The sequence below is a fragment of the Mustela lutreola genome, chromosome 1, assembly GCF_030435805.1.
Source record: "Mustela lutreola isolate mMusLut2 chromosome 1, mMusLut2.pri, whole genome shotgun sequence".
Classification (NCBI taxonomy): Eukaryota; Metazoa; Chordata; class Mammalia; order Carnivora; family Mustelidae; genus Mustela; species Mustela lutreola.
This window is the reverse complement of record NC_081290.1, coordinates 61,758,513-61,777,800: the sequence shown is the minus strand read 5'-3', so window position 1 is coordinate 61,777,800 and position 19,288 is coordinate 61,758,513. Positions and strand designations below refer to the sequence as shown.

General features: G+C 47.1%; 1 protein-coding gene and 1 long non-coding RNA gene across 4 annotated transcripts in view; one reads left to right on the top strand and one right to left on the bottom strand.

Moving 5' to 3' along the window:
• CLNK (cytokine dependent hematopoietic cell linker) overlaps positions 1–19,288 on the bottom strand; it is a 174,382-nt gene that overhangs the window by 73,321 nt on the left and 81,773 nt on the right. Inside the window, exons 3-4 of the mRNA XM_059165328.1 lie at positions 17,180–17,251; positions 8,044–8,072 (exon numbers count right to left, since the gene is read on the bottom strand). Of these exons, the coding sequence (XP_059021311.1) occupies positions 8,044–8,072; positions 17,180–17,251 (101 nt within the window). The remainder of the gene's footprint in view (positions 1–8,043; positions 8,073–17,179; positions 17,252–19,288) is intronic.
• The window catches only part of LOC131826129 (uncharacterized), a 125,376-nt gene that overhangs the window by 90,138 nt on the left and 15,950 nt on the right, over positions 1–19,288 (top strand). Inside the window, exons 3-4 of one of the 3 annotated variants that reach the window (XR_009351434.1) lie at positions 8,208–8,282; positions 17,969–18,146. This is a non-coding gene — a long non-coding RNA (uncharacterized LOC131826129). Of the gene's footprint in view, positions 1–8,207; positions 8,283–17,968; positions 18,969–19,288 lie in introns of those variants that run through there. The other 2 variants (XR_009351440.1, XR_009351428.1) reach the window with 2 other exon arrangements.

Genomic DNA, 19,288 nt, shown 5'->3' with positions numbered 1-19,288 from the left:
CCCTATCCCTCCCCCGCACCCCGGAGGAACCCTCAGTTTGTTTCCTGAGATTAAGAGTCTCTTATGGCTTGTCTCCCTCCCCGGTCTCATCTTGTTTCATTTTTTCCCTCCCTATCCTCTAAGACCCCTCACCCTGCCTCTCAAATTCCTCATATCAGTGAGATCAGTGAGATCTGATGGACTTATCTCACTTAGCATACTTTTCCTTCTATCTCCTGTTCTTGCAAAGCAAGGGAGATGAAAAAGGAGGCTAGACAATCGTATCCAAACTAGAAAGGCTCGCTCCTTCTATGGAAGGTCAGTATCAGGTTAGAAGGACCTCCCCCACCCTCCCCTGCCTTCTCCCCATCAGATGCACCCAGTCATGACTCCCTGGGCCTCTGGGCCCATGAGGAGGTTTACTTGCCCCTCCCCTACCCTCTGGCACAGCACCGCATTTTGCTGTAATTGGCTGTATGTCCATCTCCTGGAACAGACTGGAAGTATTTCATGGGCAGGGCGACAGGTCTACTCACTCATCTGTCCCTAACTCCAGGCCCAGGCCCAACATTGAACAAACAGTTCTTTTTTTAAAAAAAAAAGATTTCATTGATTTATTTGAGAGAGAGAGAGAGAGAGAGAGATCAGGAGGAGAGCTGAGGGACAGAGAGAGAGGCAAGTAGACTCCATGTAGTGCGGAGCCCGACGTTCAGGTGATCTCACGACCCAGAGATAAGTACCCCAGCCGAAATCCAGAGTGAGACACTTAACCCACGGAGCCACCCAGCTGTCCCATGAACAAATGAGTTCTTGGCAGGTGTTTGTTGAGTGAGTGTTGTTCATGTGAGGTCTGTCAATGCTCCACCCCCTCACTGGGACTTATTTTATGGAAGATTGCCTGGAGGTCGTCTAGTGCACTCGGTTGATGCCCTAGTTTAAACTCTACCCTCAAATGATGCAGAACCGCTGAACTGCTCACATGATCTGCAGGGTTTTTTGCTTTCTCTAGACTTAATTTTCCTAAATTGCATTATAGTATCATGCTGTTAGTCTGCATGCAGGAACATCATAAGCAGAAAATGTTCTTATCACATCCTCTTTATTAGCACATATGTGAGAAGTTTCTAGTGGGTCTCGGGAGCTGTGTGCTTCTCGGCAATTGGTTTGCTTTGATTTAATGGGAAACACTGATTTTACAAGAGATCCTATTTTCCTTCCTCCTTTGGCTGTTCAGAATCTCAGGGCAAATTTCTGGCCTGTGTCCAAGTCACGTAGAGGACCACAGGATGATTTGTATTTCTGCATCTTGTTTTGGCTTCATCATGTTCTTAGACTTTTGCCCTTCTACCCAGAATTCTTTTACCATACCAAAATATGCAATTAATAGCTGGGGATTTGTGTCAGCATGCCCAAGCCTTGTGTAGACTGTAATGTGTAAATTAATGAAAGTTTGGCTCAGTGGAAACACAGCTCTCTGGAATTTGCTTAGGACCAGTGCATCAGGGACGTGTTAACCAGCCAAAGCTAATTTCCTTGAGATAATGAGCAGGCAAGAGCAGAAGTCTGTCTGCACCTGCCGCCCAGTCCCAGCCCATCCTGGTGGTAGGACTTGCAGCTACCACTGTCCTGGGGCACTGAGGACACCTTCCCGTCCCAGCATAATCATACCCCTACCTACAGCCCTGGTGGAGAAACCCGCAGGTTTTCCAGCCCTTCACAGTAGCAACCAGAACCCTCTCATGAGTTGAGTTACATTAATAAGGTCACCCATAAGGACCAGCCGGCCTGGAAGAGGCAAATGAGCACTGAAATATTGGGGATCTACTCTGGCCGGCAGGACCGAGGGAAGCATCTCCTGTCTGTGATTCAGAGTTCGATATAACCTCATCTTAGGAAATTGTTCTCATCAGATGTGGTCATTATTCCGACATGGAGAGCTGTGGGGTCTCTTCCTTCATGAGCCTCCAGAGACTCTCCTGGATTCTCCAAATATGTTTCATGCCACTTCTGAGTCTTTGCTTGGGTTGAGTCCAGCTGGAGTTCCCACCTCCTCTGTGTTGCTTTCATAATGCTCGGTGCTTTGAGATCCTCCTGGGGCTCCCCTCTCTGAACACTCTAGGTGACCTTAATGTCACAGAATTGTCTGGACAGTTACTTTCTGTCTCACTCACTGGGACACCCACATAAAAATAGGCAGCGTTTGATTACTTCTTTGATGGGTATGTACTCAGCCCCCCCCTTTAGAAGATTTTATTTATTTATTTATTTAGAGAGCACGTGAGCCAGGGAAGGAGCGGAGAGGATCTCAAGCAGACTCTTCCCTGAACATGGAGTCTGACACAGAGCTCATGTCCTGAGCCCAGATCAAGAGGGGGGCGTTTAACCGACTGAGCCACACAGGCACCCCTGTCCTTAGCTGTTCTTTAGGGAAGGGGTTGTCTTTATCTGCTGCAGTCCCTATGTTCCTAATGATGCAGGTTTGGGATATAATTTTAGAAGCATATTTTTAAAACTGTGATTCGGTTCATGTCACTCGTGGCCCATGGCACGCCCCGTGGAATTTGGATTCTCTGCCGTGGCTCCCAGCCTCCAGCACGGTCTGGTTCCTGGTCCCTCTCTGATCGCATGTCTTTCCAGTTTCTTCCTCTCCTCTGAAACTAGCTACCCCAGCTTCTTTTCAAGTCTCTCCAGTATGCCAAGCTCCTTCCACCCCAGAGACCTGCACACACTGTGCCTGGAGGGAGCCTCCCTGACTACCAATCTTAGGTAAAAGTGAAGGAGCTCCTCTCCAGTCCTGGGCCTCAATACCTCAAGTGCCTCGAATGGCTTTGAAGATACTGCAAGGAGATGCACTGAGTCCCATTTCCTCTCCCTGTGGGCCCTTGGCTGGCACACTTCTCCCAGTGTCCCTTGTGCCACATGGCATGGTGCTCTAGCCGCCAGGACAAGGTGGGTGCATGGGCGTCCCTTCTGGATGATCCACTTGACCCTCTCCTTCTCGTGACCCTCTCGACACCCATCTAGAGAGAGAAGACCCTGAGGTCTTCAGGGGTAATGGAAGCCAATGCATAAAAGGAGAGTGAATCCCAAATGAGCATTTGGGGAAAAGACTTCCTTCGATCCACATTGGATTGTTATGTGAACAAGAAGTAAATCCTTATTAAACTGCCAACATATGTAGTTTATGCATTATGGATGTTAGCTCTTCCTGATTAACACACTTTTTTTGTTTTCCATTTCAAAAAAACAAAATCAAAAACCAAAAACAAAAAAGTAAGGAAAGAAAGCAAAACCAGGCTCACAGTGCAAACCAGTTAGTTTCTTCACAAGCTTCTGTGGGGATGTCGACTCACACTGATGTCTGAGGACTGCTGACTTAGAAGCTCCGACTCCCTTCCATGAGGGAATGGGCCATGTTAGATAAAGTTAGAGAGAAGTTCTGACATCAGCGCTTGTAAACACATCCTTGAACGGAAGCCTCTGAAAGCCCGAGGCTGGTGCATTTTAGTGCCTCTACTGGCACAGGGGTGCTGGCTGTGTCCCCAAGGGCTGGCTCCGTGGGATGGTTGCATTTAAAGGAAATCACCGGCTGAAATAGTTCCCAGCAGGTCCCATTAAGAGAGTCTTGTTCTCTGGTGCAAGAAGGGAAGTGAAAATAAGGAGCCTGGAGTGCTTTTGAAGTTCCTCTTTCTCTGGGAAGTGGAGTCAGCGGGCTTTTCAGATGATGGCATTCCCAAACCAGTCAGGTTCCCCAAGCAGACCCAGCTTCTGTTTTCAATGCAGTCACAAGATTTTGGAGGGTGGGGGGGTGGTGGTGGGGAGAGGTATGGCGAAGGTGAGCATTGGCTCTGGTGAGCCAGCTGGTCTTACTCAGCAATACCTGGTGATAAGGGAGAGGCCAGAGGGTCCCAAGGCCCCATCACTAGAACTCTGTAGAGGAGAAGGCTGTATGTCTCTCACTGTCCACTTCCCCAGTCCGTCCTGGAAGCCCCGACCATCAGCTGCTTACATGGGCACCTAGACCAAGTACTTGCTACAACTCGGTCTTCCTCGCAGTCCTATGCGCCCATGAGTCTAAGTTTTGGTAAATGGAAGAGGTGGAAAATCAATTCAGTTTTCAGGGAACTTTCAGAAGAGAAATTGTTGTGCATTGTTGATTTCTTTTTTTTTCCTCCCTTCCATCCTCCTGCTGCCTAGAGCACAGCTATCACTATTTTAGGCAGTGGGATTGAGGCTAATGCAAGGGAGGGAGCAGCAGCTCTGAGGACCTGGGAGCAGAGCTGCCAAACAACCTTGGAGGGCTTACCTCTGGACTTACTTACATAGAAGAAAACAAGTCACATTTAAGCCCTTGTGATTTCTTTCTGAACATGTGTTTCAGCCTTTGCTGTTTAATCTCCTTGAGGAGGTCAGCTTTGGAATTCACCGAAAAGGTGGCAGAGCTTCTGAAGAAAAGTCATGAACACATATTTCATGGACGCTGAATGAGAAGTTAGAAATTCTAGGTTCAAAACCTGGCTGTTTCTGGCCACGTGATCTCAGGCAAGTGCATAAGCCCCAGTTAACGAATATCAGCTTGCAGAACGAGAAAAGTAGTGTTTCCCCCAAACAGCAGTTGAGAAATTTAAAGAAATAACCACCTGGCAATGTGTCCCCCCAATGAATGACTGTGTTTCGCATTTCAAGTTCAACGTCATGAACAAATCTTTTCCACTCAATCCAGATTGTGAGTCCTCTGCCTTCAGATCCGTATTAGGAACTTGTTTTTTTACAGAGTTCTCATTTAAGGAAAAAAAAAAAAAAAGCAGTGCGTTCTTCAACACTCAACTCTGTTGGTGTGGCTCTGTCCATTCTCCCCAGTGGTCTGTTGAGCACAACCTGTCTAGCTGTGAGGCTCAGGGATTCAGTGACATGGCTGGTTGACAACCTCAGTTGAAAGATGAAAACACTGCTTGCCCCCAGCAGGGACAAGAGTACTGTGGCAGATCTGAATTCTACTCTGCTGACTTATTCCCTGGGGGGTAATCTAACTTCTCTTGGGCTCAGTTTACCTAATCTACACTGTGAGTATTATCAGCATCTGACAGCTAAATTAGAGACATCTATCAAATGCTTGGCACAAACTAGAGACTCATTATGTTGTTAGTTTCCATTTTCTCTCATTCACAGATCCTAGGTCTCATTGATGTCATGGGAGAACCAGTTTTCAAAGTCTGGGCTCCAGACCTAGCTAGGGCTTCAGATTCGTTTCTTTTCCTGTGCTGCCTTCACCAGTGTTTGTCTTTTAGGAACTGCACGGTTTCTGTTGAAATTTAAATAAAATATTCTGAGATAGTCGTCATCCAGGGAATTGCAAGCAGCTTCCTAGTGAAGACAGTCTTCATGGCTTCCTTTTTATTTATTGTTGCTTCAACCAGTGATTTTCCAAAGACAGCCCTAGCACTCCATGAGGGGAGTTATCCCGGGAAGGCAAGGACTCACTAGTCTCACGACAGACCTGTGAAAAAGCACAGACCTTGGGGTGGGCTTGAGAATACACATTTGTGACTACTGTGATTCTGATACACAATACATTTTAAAGGCAGCTCTGAATCGCTGCGTTTACCAATCATGGGCGATTTGAAATCCTGGCTTGTGCTTATGCGAATTGGAGGAACACCTTTTCCCAGCAATTCAACCACTAACTTTTCACATTGTTTCTGTCCACTGATTTTGCCCACATCTTGCGGGAAAAACCAGCCTCGGCGAAATTAATACAAATGTTGCAATGTCTATAAAGGGCCAGCAGGGGGCATTGGATGTGCATGTATCCCGTTCCTGCCTTTCCTCCACCTACTCCTAAAATCCTTATTAATTTTTCTTTTGAAAGTGGGAAAAACCAACTCTCAAGACTGCTTTCTTTGGGAAACAAAAAAACAAAAATAAAACAAGTGCTCCTGGACAAAATGAAATTTCTTGTCCATTTAATTGAAATAGCCAATAGCCAATATATATCTTTATCAGAGTTTTTATTGTATACGGTGTCTTAAGAGAGAAGTACCACTTTCTAAATAGGGCTATCTTCTTTCATTTCCTTCTTTAATCAGTGGAAGGAGAGAAACTCCTGAGTTTATTTTTATGGAAAAACATGGCCCTATTCTCTGTAAATCAGCCTCACAGAAGGTATTGGTATTGACAGATTGTCCAAGTTTGAACATGTGTTTGGTGTTTGTCTTTTCCAGGCCTGGAATGTGTATATATATATATATATATATATATATATATATATATATATATGTATATATGTGTATATATATATAATATGTTATGAATGTATATATGTTATGTAATATGTATTATATATATAATGTTTAGCATATAAAATATATGCTACTGTAGAAAATTATAAGATAACAGCTGAGGAAAAAAGAAGGAGGTAAAAATTACTATAAAGTCCCCCTACCAAGACACCCACTAAAAATATTTGATTGTAGCCTGATCACTCACACACACACGTGCACACATGATATAACCTCTGTAGGTCTGAGCACACTGTGTTCTTGCCTTCTCTGTCATAGAATAGCAGACTAGAACATATCCATGTCACTAAATATGCTTCAGTGTCATCTTTTTAATGGCTATATAGTATTCCCTCCTGCTGAAGCCCCACCATATGTTCAATTAATCCCATGGTAAAAAATCGCAAGCAACTTAAAAATATCTAGAAATGTTATAAATATCGTGGCAAACAGTCTGCTATGTGAATCCCAAGCATCCTTAATAACATCAGTTCTGTTATATTTTAATAGATACCTGTTCTGGTTCATAAAGGTGCATAGACTGGGGTGGTGTGATTTGCCGTTAATATATTTAGCAGAATATAGATTCCAGTGGGTATGGGCAGGCCTGGGCAGCTTTACCTCAATCAGTTTTCTTGGGATTTTGATTTGTTTTTGTCCATCTCCACCCCCCCACCCCAGCTTCTGTCTCTTGAATGTTGTTAGTTAAATGGAATACCCACCTGTCAGTTCTTCTCTGTCTTCAGGAACATGGAGAGGGAGCGAAGGGGGAGGGGTATGGGTCATGTGGTTTATAACTCACCAGCCCCTGTGTCAGATTGGCAATTTCCTTTGCAGGGACCATCCCCTTTGGAAGGGTCTAGAGTACCCCCAGGACTCTAAGTGGGTGGTGGGAAGGGGTAGCGAGCTGATGGAGGGACGTGTATTTGGGATCAAAGACTCTGGTACAGTTTGGAAGCATCTACCTTGAGAGAAAGCAACCTTTGTTAGCAAAGGACTGGGAAGCTTACTAAAAGCATTTTCTGTAAGAGATTAGAGCTGGGTGCTTGTTTCTTATCTATATTCATACTTGCAGTTCAGACTTTGCTTTTCTCCCCTCCTCGTGGCTCTTTGGGACATGCTCCAGCATGCACCGTATGAACCTTGGAGCTCATTGGCAGGTTGCATCACTTCCTATGATTTTATACCTTCTTTGCACATTTCTTTTCTATTTCTCACTTTATTCTGTCTCTTTGCAGCCATCATTTGTGGCCACCAGCTTTCTAGGGACATTCTATTGGACTTTCCCTGAAACAATAGTGTTCCAAGATGAAGAGTATGTACTTAAACTTAAACTTTAATGGGATTGATTCAGAACTAGGCTCTGAAAAGAGATGCAAGAGAAGCATAAAATGAATCCATCATCTGTGCAACACATATTTTCAGGGGGAAGCCATTATATAGAATTCAGTTGTACGAGTGCTAAGGAATGGCCACAACCCTGACGTTTAGGCAGACTTTCACACATTTTCCAGATGAAGGAACTTGAGCCCAAAGGGACCTAGGCTTCACAGCTTAAAAGTGGGGAGCCAGGGTTCCCCATCAGCTTGCCAGCTTCCAAAGCTCATGGAAGTCACAGGCCAGGCTGCACTCCAGGAGCAACCAGAGGGAGAGACCGTCAGTGGCTAATGCCAGCTGGAACAGGCCAATAGTTTCACTGAAAGAAAAGCAGAAAGGAATGGAAGGAAGAGTAACAGAGCCATGCTGGCATTCCCACTGCTTAGGTGACAGAGGGCCCCTGACTCACCGGTGGCATTGTGTATTCGAGGCCATGACCTAGGGAAGGAAAGAGAACCAAGGTCAGTGTGAGCGGCATGCGGGCCACACACCTTCCCCAGAGGAGTGGCAGCCACGACAGACATTTCCCAGATCAACCTACGGAATGATTTCTTCATTTTCTTACTGTTCTAGATCCGAAACAACATCTTGTTATAGAGAATCCAGAAAAGAGAAAAATGCACAGAGAAGAAAACAACAGTGCCCCAGGTAATATTTTGGCAAGTCTGCTATACCTACGCACACATGTTAAGAAGGGTATGTGTGTGTAAACATACAGGTGTATAAAAGTAGCACAGGAATGTATGGGCTGCTGATGTTAAAAATGCATTATCTATCTTTAGCTGTTATTCCAAGACATGATATTTATTTGGATATTTATTTGGTGATTTTATTTTTATTGGGTGATATTGGCGATTTTTGGAGGGGACGTTTAGGTTCTTCCTAGTTTTTATTAGGGTGAATGATCTTGCAGGGAATATCCATGCTTGCATTTCTCATCTAATCCCTGAAATATTTCCATGGAGAGACTCCACCAAGTGCAGTGAAGAGGCCAGGCAATGGGGGCCATCCACGCCCCTGTCTGTAGATCACTCAGTTGCTCTCCACGTGGGTTGGATCAATGGAGGCTAATCCACAGAGCTGGAAGAGACCGTCTCGCTGGGTCTCACCACCCTTAAATCCATCCTTTGAAACGATCCTGCCTACTTGGCACCTGATTCCTTATTTTACTTGTTTTACTTCCTAGATGCCTAGTGAGACTGAATTATTGTTATTATCTTCCAAGTGGTTTTAGTGGATTTTTTCCCCCTGTGAGTTTCTTGTACGTGCGCTTGTCCATTTTCTAGTAGGGTCTTTGCTTGGCTGCCACATTCACATTGGACAAGGTGCCTTTCAAATACCTTTTGGTTAGATTTCGGGCAAAGATCTGAAAAACTCTGGGGCGACGGAAGGCTCTGGAGGGTGCTGCTTCTGAGCCAACTTGTTTGTGCCTTTAATAATCCTGGGCCCCACGCAGCACCTGTCCTCGGAGGCTCTCAAAGTACGTCACAGGAGCAATTAACTGAGCATCGCAACACACACCAGGTGTAAATATTTATGAGACCTGGCTGGTGGCTGGGACATCAGGCACTGAATAGTTAAGCCGGGAGACAAGAGTAACCAGGAGACCACAGCCCTCCGCCCTTGAGTCTGGCTGCCTGCTTGCCCTTTGTCCTCTGCTGTTTTAATACTTAGAGTGGCCCTGTGGGGTGACTAATGCTGTCCTGAGTTTACAGATGAGGAAATGGGAGCTTCAGAGAGCTCCCCAGCTTGCCCAGTCCCACAGAGAGCGAGAGGCCTGACACCAGCCTGTTGGATCCCCCTGTCCTCGCCGCCTCCCTGACCCCCGCCCCCAGATGGTGGCAAGCCCAAAGGCAGTGTGCCGCTGTGGTCTCGGAGCCCTTGTGGTTAGCTCTCGGCATCTTTTCAAGCTGCCTGACAGTCTGCAGAAATTAACAGTATGCCAGCCAGGAAGGGGCAGATCACTTATCTGGGGCCTTGGAGCTTTTTCTTGACACTTTGAACTTACAGGCTCTTCCTTGACATATTTGTCTTAGATCAAGGCCTCTGAAGGTTCCCCAGACCTGTCACTCATGACACAGGGAATGTAAGTGATGTGCACAGCGAGCCTGATGGGAGTGTGGCAAGCCAGGCCCTTGCCTGGAGGCATCACACCCAGCACAGGCAGTGTCCTTGGGGAGCCTAGCAAGAGCTTGGACTTTTAAGTTAGGATTCTGTCCTTCTGACCTTGGCTTCACCTGGTTTTTGGAATCAAAGACTGATCATGCTGAAAAGCACGTCAGAGGCAATGTTGTCCAATTTGTTGTTTCAAGTTTCAGACCCTCAAAGGTAGACCTGGGGGTCTTCTGACACCTACGAAGAGTGGAGCTTGTCCCGCACTGAGCGAGGCTCAGCTCCCACTGGCTGGCTTTCCCCACTTTGCAGGTGCAGCTCAAGTTCGGAAGAGGTTAAGTGAAGTGGCCCAACAAGCAATCAGCGGAGCCAAGAGGTGTCCCGCTACCCTTATTATTTCCAAGCCTACCCTTATCTATTTCCAGTGAGTAGACTGACTAGCACTCCGTTCCTGGGAGCTTCCTCCGTTCTCCCTCTTGGCAGGGTCCCCAAGGGATGAGGCTCATTCATATGTCATATCCTCTGGGATTCTGCACCCCAGGGCCCTCTGTGCGTCAGTGCAAGCCAAATGAATTAGCAGAGGAAGCATCAGCAGAGCCGGGAGCAGCGTTGTTATTCCAGCTGAGCCTGGAAAGGGGAGAGGGAGAGGAGGAAGCCTGGAACCGGCCTGGGAGGGCCTGGGGAGGAGGGGACCCCAGAGGGGACCTGCACTCCACTGTTATGTCTGGTTGGAGTGCAGACAGGCAGCTGACAGGCTACCTGAAAAGGCTCCTGTGTTAACGCTCTGCAGTCGGACAGCCCAGGGTGATGAGCAAAAGAGGCTGCTGGCAAACTTCATGGAGATCCGATGTGTTCTTTATGCTCAAGAAAGCCCCACATGTTCGTTAGCAAGCTGCCTCTTGCCAGGGAATTACAAGGATGCTCCTTGGCTCCTTTGCATCAACGGCATCCATAACATGGCCACATGTGGACAGGCCACGGCTGGACAGGGGGATGGCTCGGCAGCCACCCCTCTGCTTTTCCCACTCCGTGCTCCTTCCACCTCTGAGCCTCTGGGCAGCAGGCCTTCCTCTGCATCTCTGGCTTGTGCAGGCAGGTGTCCACATTGTGGTGGGGGGAGTTTACGGAATATGAAATGAACAAGACTGGCCTCCGGCGGTTTGTGGTTTTCAATATTTAAGCCTTATTACAAATAAGGAATTTCAATTTCTGAATTATTTTTAATTTTTAATACTTCTTAATAATTTAATAGGCTTAATAATTTTTAACCTGCAAAGGGCACTAAATTAAACCCATCCCTCCTTTCCCCTTGTCTCCTGGGAGAACAGGAGCTGATTGGATAGGCGGGTTGCACTTGCGTCTTACTTATCCATGGGAACAAAGTTTGGATGGTGTGTTTTTCCTGTCCCATAGAGACGACATTGGGTCCTGTCTCCAGGGTCAAGTTCCTGGTGTGGGGATAATTCCTCATCGCCCCTTCGAGTGTGACGTGTGTGGTCCCCTCTGGGTCTCCCCAGGCATCCATTGCTGGAGCAGAATGCACAACAAGCCCCCTGGGAGACAGTCAGTGTGATTTCACCTGCCAGCCCACTCCCTGTCCCAAGCCTCCAAGATTAACTGGTTCAGCTCCACCTCTTACCTTAAGCACCATCTTGGACATTAAGAGAGTTCTTTAGACTGAAATTCACTTTTAATATAGTCTAAAGAGCAATGAAGGTGACTCGACTCTGAAGTTCTAAATTCATTGCCTTCCTCCCTCTGTTTGGATGCCTGCTCCGTGCTGGTAAAGGGCGAGCCTTATGTAAATCATTTCAGCAAATCTCCTGGCAACTCCTGATGGACAGGAATCTTGATCTCAGTGTTAGGGCTAACTACCAGAACTGGTCCTGTCATTTTGGGGCTGGGTTGACCGAGGCCCAGGTTACCCCTCTCCTGAGGGTACAGCCAGTCTGTGGGTGGGGTACACCTTCCTTCCTCCCCAGCACTGGAGGGAGTACAGGTTGGCATGAGGGTGCTGTGGGAGCTGAGTGTGGAAAGGCATGGTGTGCTCATGCCCAGAGTGAGGAACCAGCAGGGGAGCATTAGAAGACCCGCATGGTCCTGGAGGCAGGTGGAATTGGGTGAGACGCTGGGTAAAGCCTGCTCAGAGCTGCATCACAGAAAGGCCATGTGGTTGTGCAGCTGTCTCAGTGAGAGTGAGTACCAGCCTCGACAGCGGGTTTTCCCAATTTCCCGTGTGGCTGTCAGAGCTCTTCTCTGCTCATGTGGTGCTTCTCCAGTGGAACTCACACCCCTATAAACAGAACAGAGTACAGCTCGATTTCTCAAACTCCCTTCCTCAGGGCCCCAGTCCCTAAAAGGGAGACAAGGCACTGAATACAGAACATGCCTGGAACATATCATGTACTCACAAATGTGTGGCCAAGTAAGCATGAGTGAGTGCACTGACGAGGGAATGAATGCAGGGTACAGGTGCACAGGCAAGCAGAGACTAGAGGGTGTCGCAAGAGTAGGGCAGCTTAGAGATGCATGGTCAGCCGTATCTGGGTCTTTATGTGGACCCACCTGCCCTGGCAAGGGCTGGCAGAGAGTCCACGACACGGGACGAACCTGCTCCACGCGTGTGCATGTGTCCCACATAAACTCCTCTGGAACAGGCTTTCGTTTTCGTTACGGATCCCAGACTGGAGAACCACTCCCAACACCCACATTACTTTGCAGTAGATGAAACTCACACCAAGGTCGACTCAAGTCAATGCATATATTTAATTAGTGAAAGAATGGGCTCATTCTTGGTTAAAGGAATCCTTGATTAGTTTCAAGAATCCTCCTCTTTTCTATCTTATTTTTTACAAAACAAAACACATACTCAGGCTGGGCCGTCCCTGAAAGGATCCTAGGGAAAAGTCTGGAAGTGTGAATGCTCACACCTCCCAGGAACTTTCAGGCTCCCCCCTCACCCCCTCAGGATCCCTCTGAGGCCTGTGAGCCTCCCCCTACTGTTTTCTTTCCTAACACACTTGGAGAGTCCAAAGGGAGTGTGGAGTTATGAATTTCCAATTTAAATCTCATTGTTAAAACTTGTGTTTTTTCTTTCCTCGACAAGGACAAAACGCATGATCCCTCTTGTGTGGGGTCTCCATGTCTTTGACAAATACTGAAGGGTGAAAACAACCCTATCTGGCATTTGGATAGGTTACACTGCAGAGAACCAGGGCTGTGGCTGCCTGGTGTGCCCTGTGTGCCCAGTTTAGCTCTGGCGCTCCTCCAGCTGGTGGACGGCTCCTAAGTCCATGGCCTCGACCCTTTCTCCTGCCCTCCCTGACTTGTTCTGTCTTTTCTCTGTGTCCCTCAATCCTTTCCTTCGGGTAAAAGTTCCTTCTACCACCTGTTCAAGTATCTAGTATGTGCCAGGCCCCGGGCATCGTGCAATCCAACGGCCTCCTGCTGGGTCCTTCCAGCCCTTCTTCCTCCCGTCCCTTCAGCAACGCTTCCTGAGCATCTACCTTGAGGAGTTCCCAAGAACGGGGCACCACACAGTAGTCCACACTCCCTCTGTGAAAGCACTTTGGGCCCTCCGTAAGGCTCTCAGCTGGCCACGTTTTAGAAAAATACTCCTCTTTCTGCCCAGCAAGGAGGGCCAGAGGGAGTGGTATTCTTAGGGACCTGTCAGTGTCATGGATGCTCAGGGTCACTGCAGGGGTGTAGGGTGAAAGCAGAGACATCAAGAGCAACAAGCAGGAGGGAGCCCTGACACTGGGTCTGTCTCCTGGAGGAGGGCTGCCTGCTGCCAGTGTCCTGCAGGGGGCCTCCTAGCATAGGAACAGGGCTGCTGCATCTGAAGGGTAAGGACTGGCTGGGGGGGGGGTGCTGAGGAATTACAGCCACCTGTACCTTACCTTCCCCTCCCCCAACCTCTGGGGAATTAACTATTGCGGCACATATTCCTGGCAAAGGGAAACAAATGGATAGTCAATGAGGAGAGGGGATTGGGAGCATTGGAGTGTGGGACGCATGAGCCAGTGTTGACTAGAGTGCTGTCATCGGGAATGGGAAGGGTCTCCACTTGCAGAGTGTGAAGGCATGGCTGGGAACCTAGTGGGCAAGCCCTTAGTCTCCCTGACCGTTAGTGCCCCCAGTGTCCCCTGGAGGTCCCCCGGGGCCTGCGTCTGTTTCTTTCACTGCACGTGGCACAGTGTCCTGTGATCTGTAATACCAGCCTTTACTTTCCCCCCACCAGAGACTGAGCATCTAGATGGCAAGGGCTGTGTCTTCAACTCTGAATTTCCACTTCCCTAGTGCACTGAACTCTCCCACCTTCCTCCTACCCTCCCGGCCCCCTTCTTGCAACTTCTTCTCTTCTTCCCATTTCCTGGAGGTAGTGGGTAGGGAAGAGTAAGTGCTGGGCCCAGAGACCTCCTGCTCCTGCTCCGAAGCTGCACTCCAGGTAACGATGATAAAGTCGAGGTTCTCAAACTTGAATGGGCACCAGGTTCACCAGAAGGGCTTGTTGAAACACAGAGGCCTGGGCTTCCACGCCTGAGCTTCTGATTCCGGAGGTCAGGGCCTGAGGATCTGCATTTCTACAGAGTTCCCAGGTGGTGATGATGGATGCTGGTCCAGGGCCACACTCCAAGACTTGTGGCTGTGAGGCTGTGTCATGGATGTGGCTGTTCTTCTCAGGGGTGCCATGCACATGCTCCTTCTTCATGGCAGTCTTGACACGAGCCGAATGGATACTCCCAGGAACAGAAAACGAAATCCATAGGACTATGCCGACATAACGGAAAGTTGGGGTCACCTGGAGCCCAGAAATGGCACTCAACTTGAGGTGAGACTGAATCCAAATCCAGCTGTCGCCAGTGACCGGCTCTGTGACTGACTGCCAATGGAACCTCTCTCAGACTCTCTTTCTCATCTATAAGATGGGATTTGCAATAACTACTTCAGATCAGTACTGCAAGGATTAAATGCCAAAATTCCTTTTGTGGTGGCTGGTGCTCGTTAGGCACTTAACTACGGATTTGAGTTTGGACTCGATAGTGAAACATCAATCGGAATCTTTCCATTTTCTGTGCACTTTAGGGCGCAGTACAGAGCAGGAGTGGATACTGGGGATTCAGCTCAATGAATTCTATGGGGAGTTCTAGGATACGTTCCTATCAGCAGTTTGGACGCGTCGTGGGCACTGGATGTGGATGGGCTCCTGTGTTTTTCTTGGATCATCTCTTGGACCCCATCAGATGGGGGGGCCCCTGGCACAGCATCAGCGTGGACATCTTCTGTGGTCCGGAGGCGCATGCGTGTTTGAGTGTATGTGTGGGGGGTGGTGTGTGGGTTGTGTGGGAGGAGGCTGGGGGACAGCCCTCTGCCCCTGTCGCAGGAACGGACCCCTCACCTAACTAAGGGCTGGCAGTACTGAGGGCAGCCGCATGGAGTGCCAACGCTGTTTTAGATACCAGTAATGACTAGAAAAGCAACAGGCTCATCAGCCTTGGGGAGTTTACTGATCCTGGACATGCCTTCTGTCCTATAAAAAGGAGATTAATAACACTTGGACTGTGGGAATCCAGAGAGACAGCACCTATTAAACTCTTAAAACGGCGCCCAGCACCTGGTCACACGATGGTCACATGACCACTTAGCGACCATTAGCCACTGTTATTTATTGAGAACCTACTATGTTCACACTGCATACTGCACACTGCAGGGGTCCCCTATTTATTTCCCACACACAGGCACTGCCTTACATACAGGGATCAGTGGGGGACAAGACGGCCTACCCATTCACTTTCAAATAACCTTTCTAAAGTATATGAGGCACTGAGATAGGAAATGGGCTTGTCAGACTGAGGTCGCTCTGCTGGCACCGAGACCCGGCGCTCCAGGGGTCTGCCCTGCCTGCCCACAGCACCCTTCTTCTCTCCTCCCTGCCAAATGCTGATAATTGTCATTTGTACAGAGAATGAATTAATCGGTTTAATAGTTCTTGAAGTATGACGGTAGACCCAAATATGTAGTTTTCAGACATTTTGATTTAATTTATATATCTCAAATACGAATTTATACTCATATAATACTTTCATTATAAAATACGCAGCGGTACAGAGATTTGTATGCATATGGGATTTTTTTTTTTTAAATTTAGGTTTATAAATGGTTTGGAACAGGTTGCAGAAGCATCGTCTGTTGCTCTTTTTAATATATCTTGAGCATGCTATGACACATCCTGAAATAATTTGCTGCGGAAAAAAGCACTGCTCTTTCTTTCTCTCTCTCTCTCTCTCTTTTTCAAATGTAGCTGTAAATATTACTTTGATGTATGTGATTGCTGCAACCATCTTCATTTGAAGGAAGGCTTCTAACCCTTCCAGCTCCCATCTCTTGCTATTGTCAAGAAATAAGAAAAACTGACTTAAAATGCATTATTCAAATGTATTTAATGTAAACATTGAACAAGTCTGAGAACAGCCACAAATTTTCCTTTGCTTAATGTGGTTTTGACAATATTTCAAATATCCTGTTTTAGAGGCATTCATTTACTCTTAGGGTGCTAAGAACGCCTGGGTGCCTGTCACATAGTAGGAACTGAATGGGTGTTTGGCAGTTGACTCGGTTGAAGCGTGTTGGGATGCAAGGTGTGGTATAACATACGGAGACCCTTGTGGGCTTCTGGGCAGGGAGGCTGCTCAGGCAGGGCTTAGTGAGGGAGCTCTGCTGGGGCGCAGGGACACCACCCTCTCTGGGCATCAGGGTGTTGCCCAGGGTCTGGCTGCTGGGCAATGGCCGACCTGGATTGGCTTCAGGATTGGAATCTTGTACTTTCATGAAATTAGCCCCTATTCTGACCTTTTAGACTTGGTTCTGAGTCCCTGGGAGGTAGGACTTTGTCTTTCATCTCTGCATATTCTCTAGCCTGTGCAAGTCCTAATGCCATGACTGCTTAGTAAGTGTTTGCTCAGCTGGAGGACAAAGAGAAAAAACCGCACAGGTACATGGCTTCCTCTATTCTCCTCATGTGTGAGAGCTGGTCGTGGGCTCATGGCCTGATGCATCTATGATCCGTCATTTAAATCACTCACCAGCTGGGAATGGAAGTTTCCATCTTAGTGGTTGTCTTCTGGGCTGTTTGGACCACTGGTGGGTGGTGGAAGCAGCCCTCATGGGAAATTCTGCGGGTGCTGTAGGGATTCTCAACCTCTCCCTGCATCACCCATGTGCTGGTATTTTAACCCACATGAGTTTCTTTTCCTTCTGAACCTTGGTCTCCATGTGACCTCTAAGACCACTGGCAGCAATAAAATTCTATCACATTAACGTGGTGTGCGTGTGTGCGTGTGCACACGTGCGTGTGTGAGTGTATGGTGGTCAGCTGATTTGCCACAGATGCTACGTTTTCACTCTTCTATTAATAAACAAGGAAATATTCTGACCTATTTTTTGGCAGACAGAGGTTCTGGAATTTCAAATCACTGGATCCTTCTTTTGTTGTCCTTCTGTTGCCCCTGGGATGAAGGAAAATAAATTACAGTCAGGAAATAGCAAGGAGCTAGGGGAAAAAAAAATTAATTAAGTGCATTCATTCATAGAAACAGCCACCCAGTCAGATTTAAGTAATGAACGTCTCACACATAATTCCAAATCTCTCTTTGCATTTCCATTGGGATTAAAAAAATCCATGTTTAAAGTAATTTAATTACTTTACAATATACATCTTTTAAATGTAAGAGCTTTATTTTACAAGGAGCGGTAGCGTGGGGTGAAGAAGCACTTCAGTCAGGGTGAGGATGTGGGCTGCTGTCCCACATCAGCAGGCTCACGCTGGCACCCTCCCTGAGCTGCGTGAGTCCCTGTGACATCGCTCTGTAAAATGAGGAGGATCACACCTTCACCATGTGATTGATAGGAGGCTGTCAAAGAGAGACAGGGCCTGTGAGCCAAAGAATGTTCAAATGCTTCCTCTATTAGTCGAATTTGACCCCACGCTAGCAGACATCATCCAATGTAGGAAGGAAGATTACTTAGCAATATCAATTCAGATTCAAATGACATTTATCGGAATTCTATATAACTTAGATACTTCGCTATGGCATTTACTGTGAAAAGATTAAATTATTTTAAATTGAGTTAATCTGTTCACACTCACTATTGTAAACCATTACTATTATGCATCCTCGTTCGTTCAATTAGCCGCGTTTGAGATACTTCCATTTCTTTTGCAGGTCTTTTGTGAACGTTAACAGACATTTATTGATAATGGATTCTTCCACGAATGCTCCACGACAGCTGCCTCATTAGCTCGGCTGACCTTCTTGTCCTCCTGGTTTCCTCCGCATGAGGCAAACCCGCTTCTTCCGGGTCCCTGGACTTTCTCTACCTTAACCCCCAGGCCTCTTTCAGGTATTGTTTATTGTCTCTCTTCTCACTCCTACTTCTGAGCTCAGCACAGGTGCCCAGTCCTCAGAGGAACCTTCCCTGCCCTCTGAGACGGGCTCCTTCATAGCGTGTGTCCGAGTTGTAATTTTCCTTTGGTCTTAACCAGCAGCTTGTGATCAGGACTGCTAAGCTAGCTCAGCGACCATGCCTGTGAGGGCAGAGATGTGCAGACGGTGCTTCTGTTGGGTAGGGGTCGGCTCCTGGCCCACAGTGGGCCCTCAGTGGGCAGCCTGTGCATGCAGGAGCCAAGGACTCCGGGAAATGCCTATCGGCGATTGGACTGTGCATCTTGGATTTTGTGTGCAGCCTATAGGTTGTGAAGTGATAAATAAAAAATTTAGTGAGGGGCACCATGGTGGTTCAGTCATTTAAGCAGTCTCAGGTCATGATCTTAGAGTCCTGGGATGGAGCCCTGCATAAGGCTCCATGCTTGGTGCGGAGCCTGCTTAAGATTCTCTGTCTCTCCACCTTCTTCTCCCTCCCTCTTCGTTCCCCCTTCCCCCTGTTGTCTCCCTGAAATAGATAAATAAGTGTTTTAAAAAAATTAGTGTGGGGCTCCTGAGTGGCTCAGTCAGTTAAGCATTCACCTCTTAGTTTCAGCTCAGGTCATGATCTCAGGGTCCTGGGATCCAGCCCCATGTTGGGTTTCGTGCTCAGCAGGGAGTCTATTTTAAGATTTCTTTTTTTCTCTCTCCCTCTGCCCCTTCCCCTCCTCATGCTCTCTCTATCAAATAAATATATAAATTCTTAAAAATAAAAAAATAAAATAAATTAAAAAAATTTAGTGGGTTGCTTGATATAGTTCATCATTGTGTAAATTGACAGAAAGATGAAGTGTTATTTTATTATTTTTCATCTTATTTTATTTTATTTTTTTAAATTAAATTAAAATTTTCTTCAGTGTTCCAAAATTCACTGTTTATGTACCACACCCAGTGCTCCATCCAGTATGTGCCCTCCTGAATACCCACCACCAGGCTTACCCAACCCCCCACCTTCCTCCTCTCCAAAACCCTCAGTTTGTTTTTCATTTTATTTTTTTCATCATTTCATCATTTCAAAAATCATTTAATTATTGTATAATCTCATATATTTCATGATTTTCT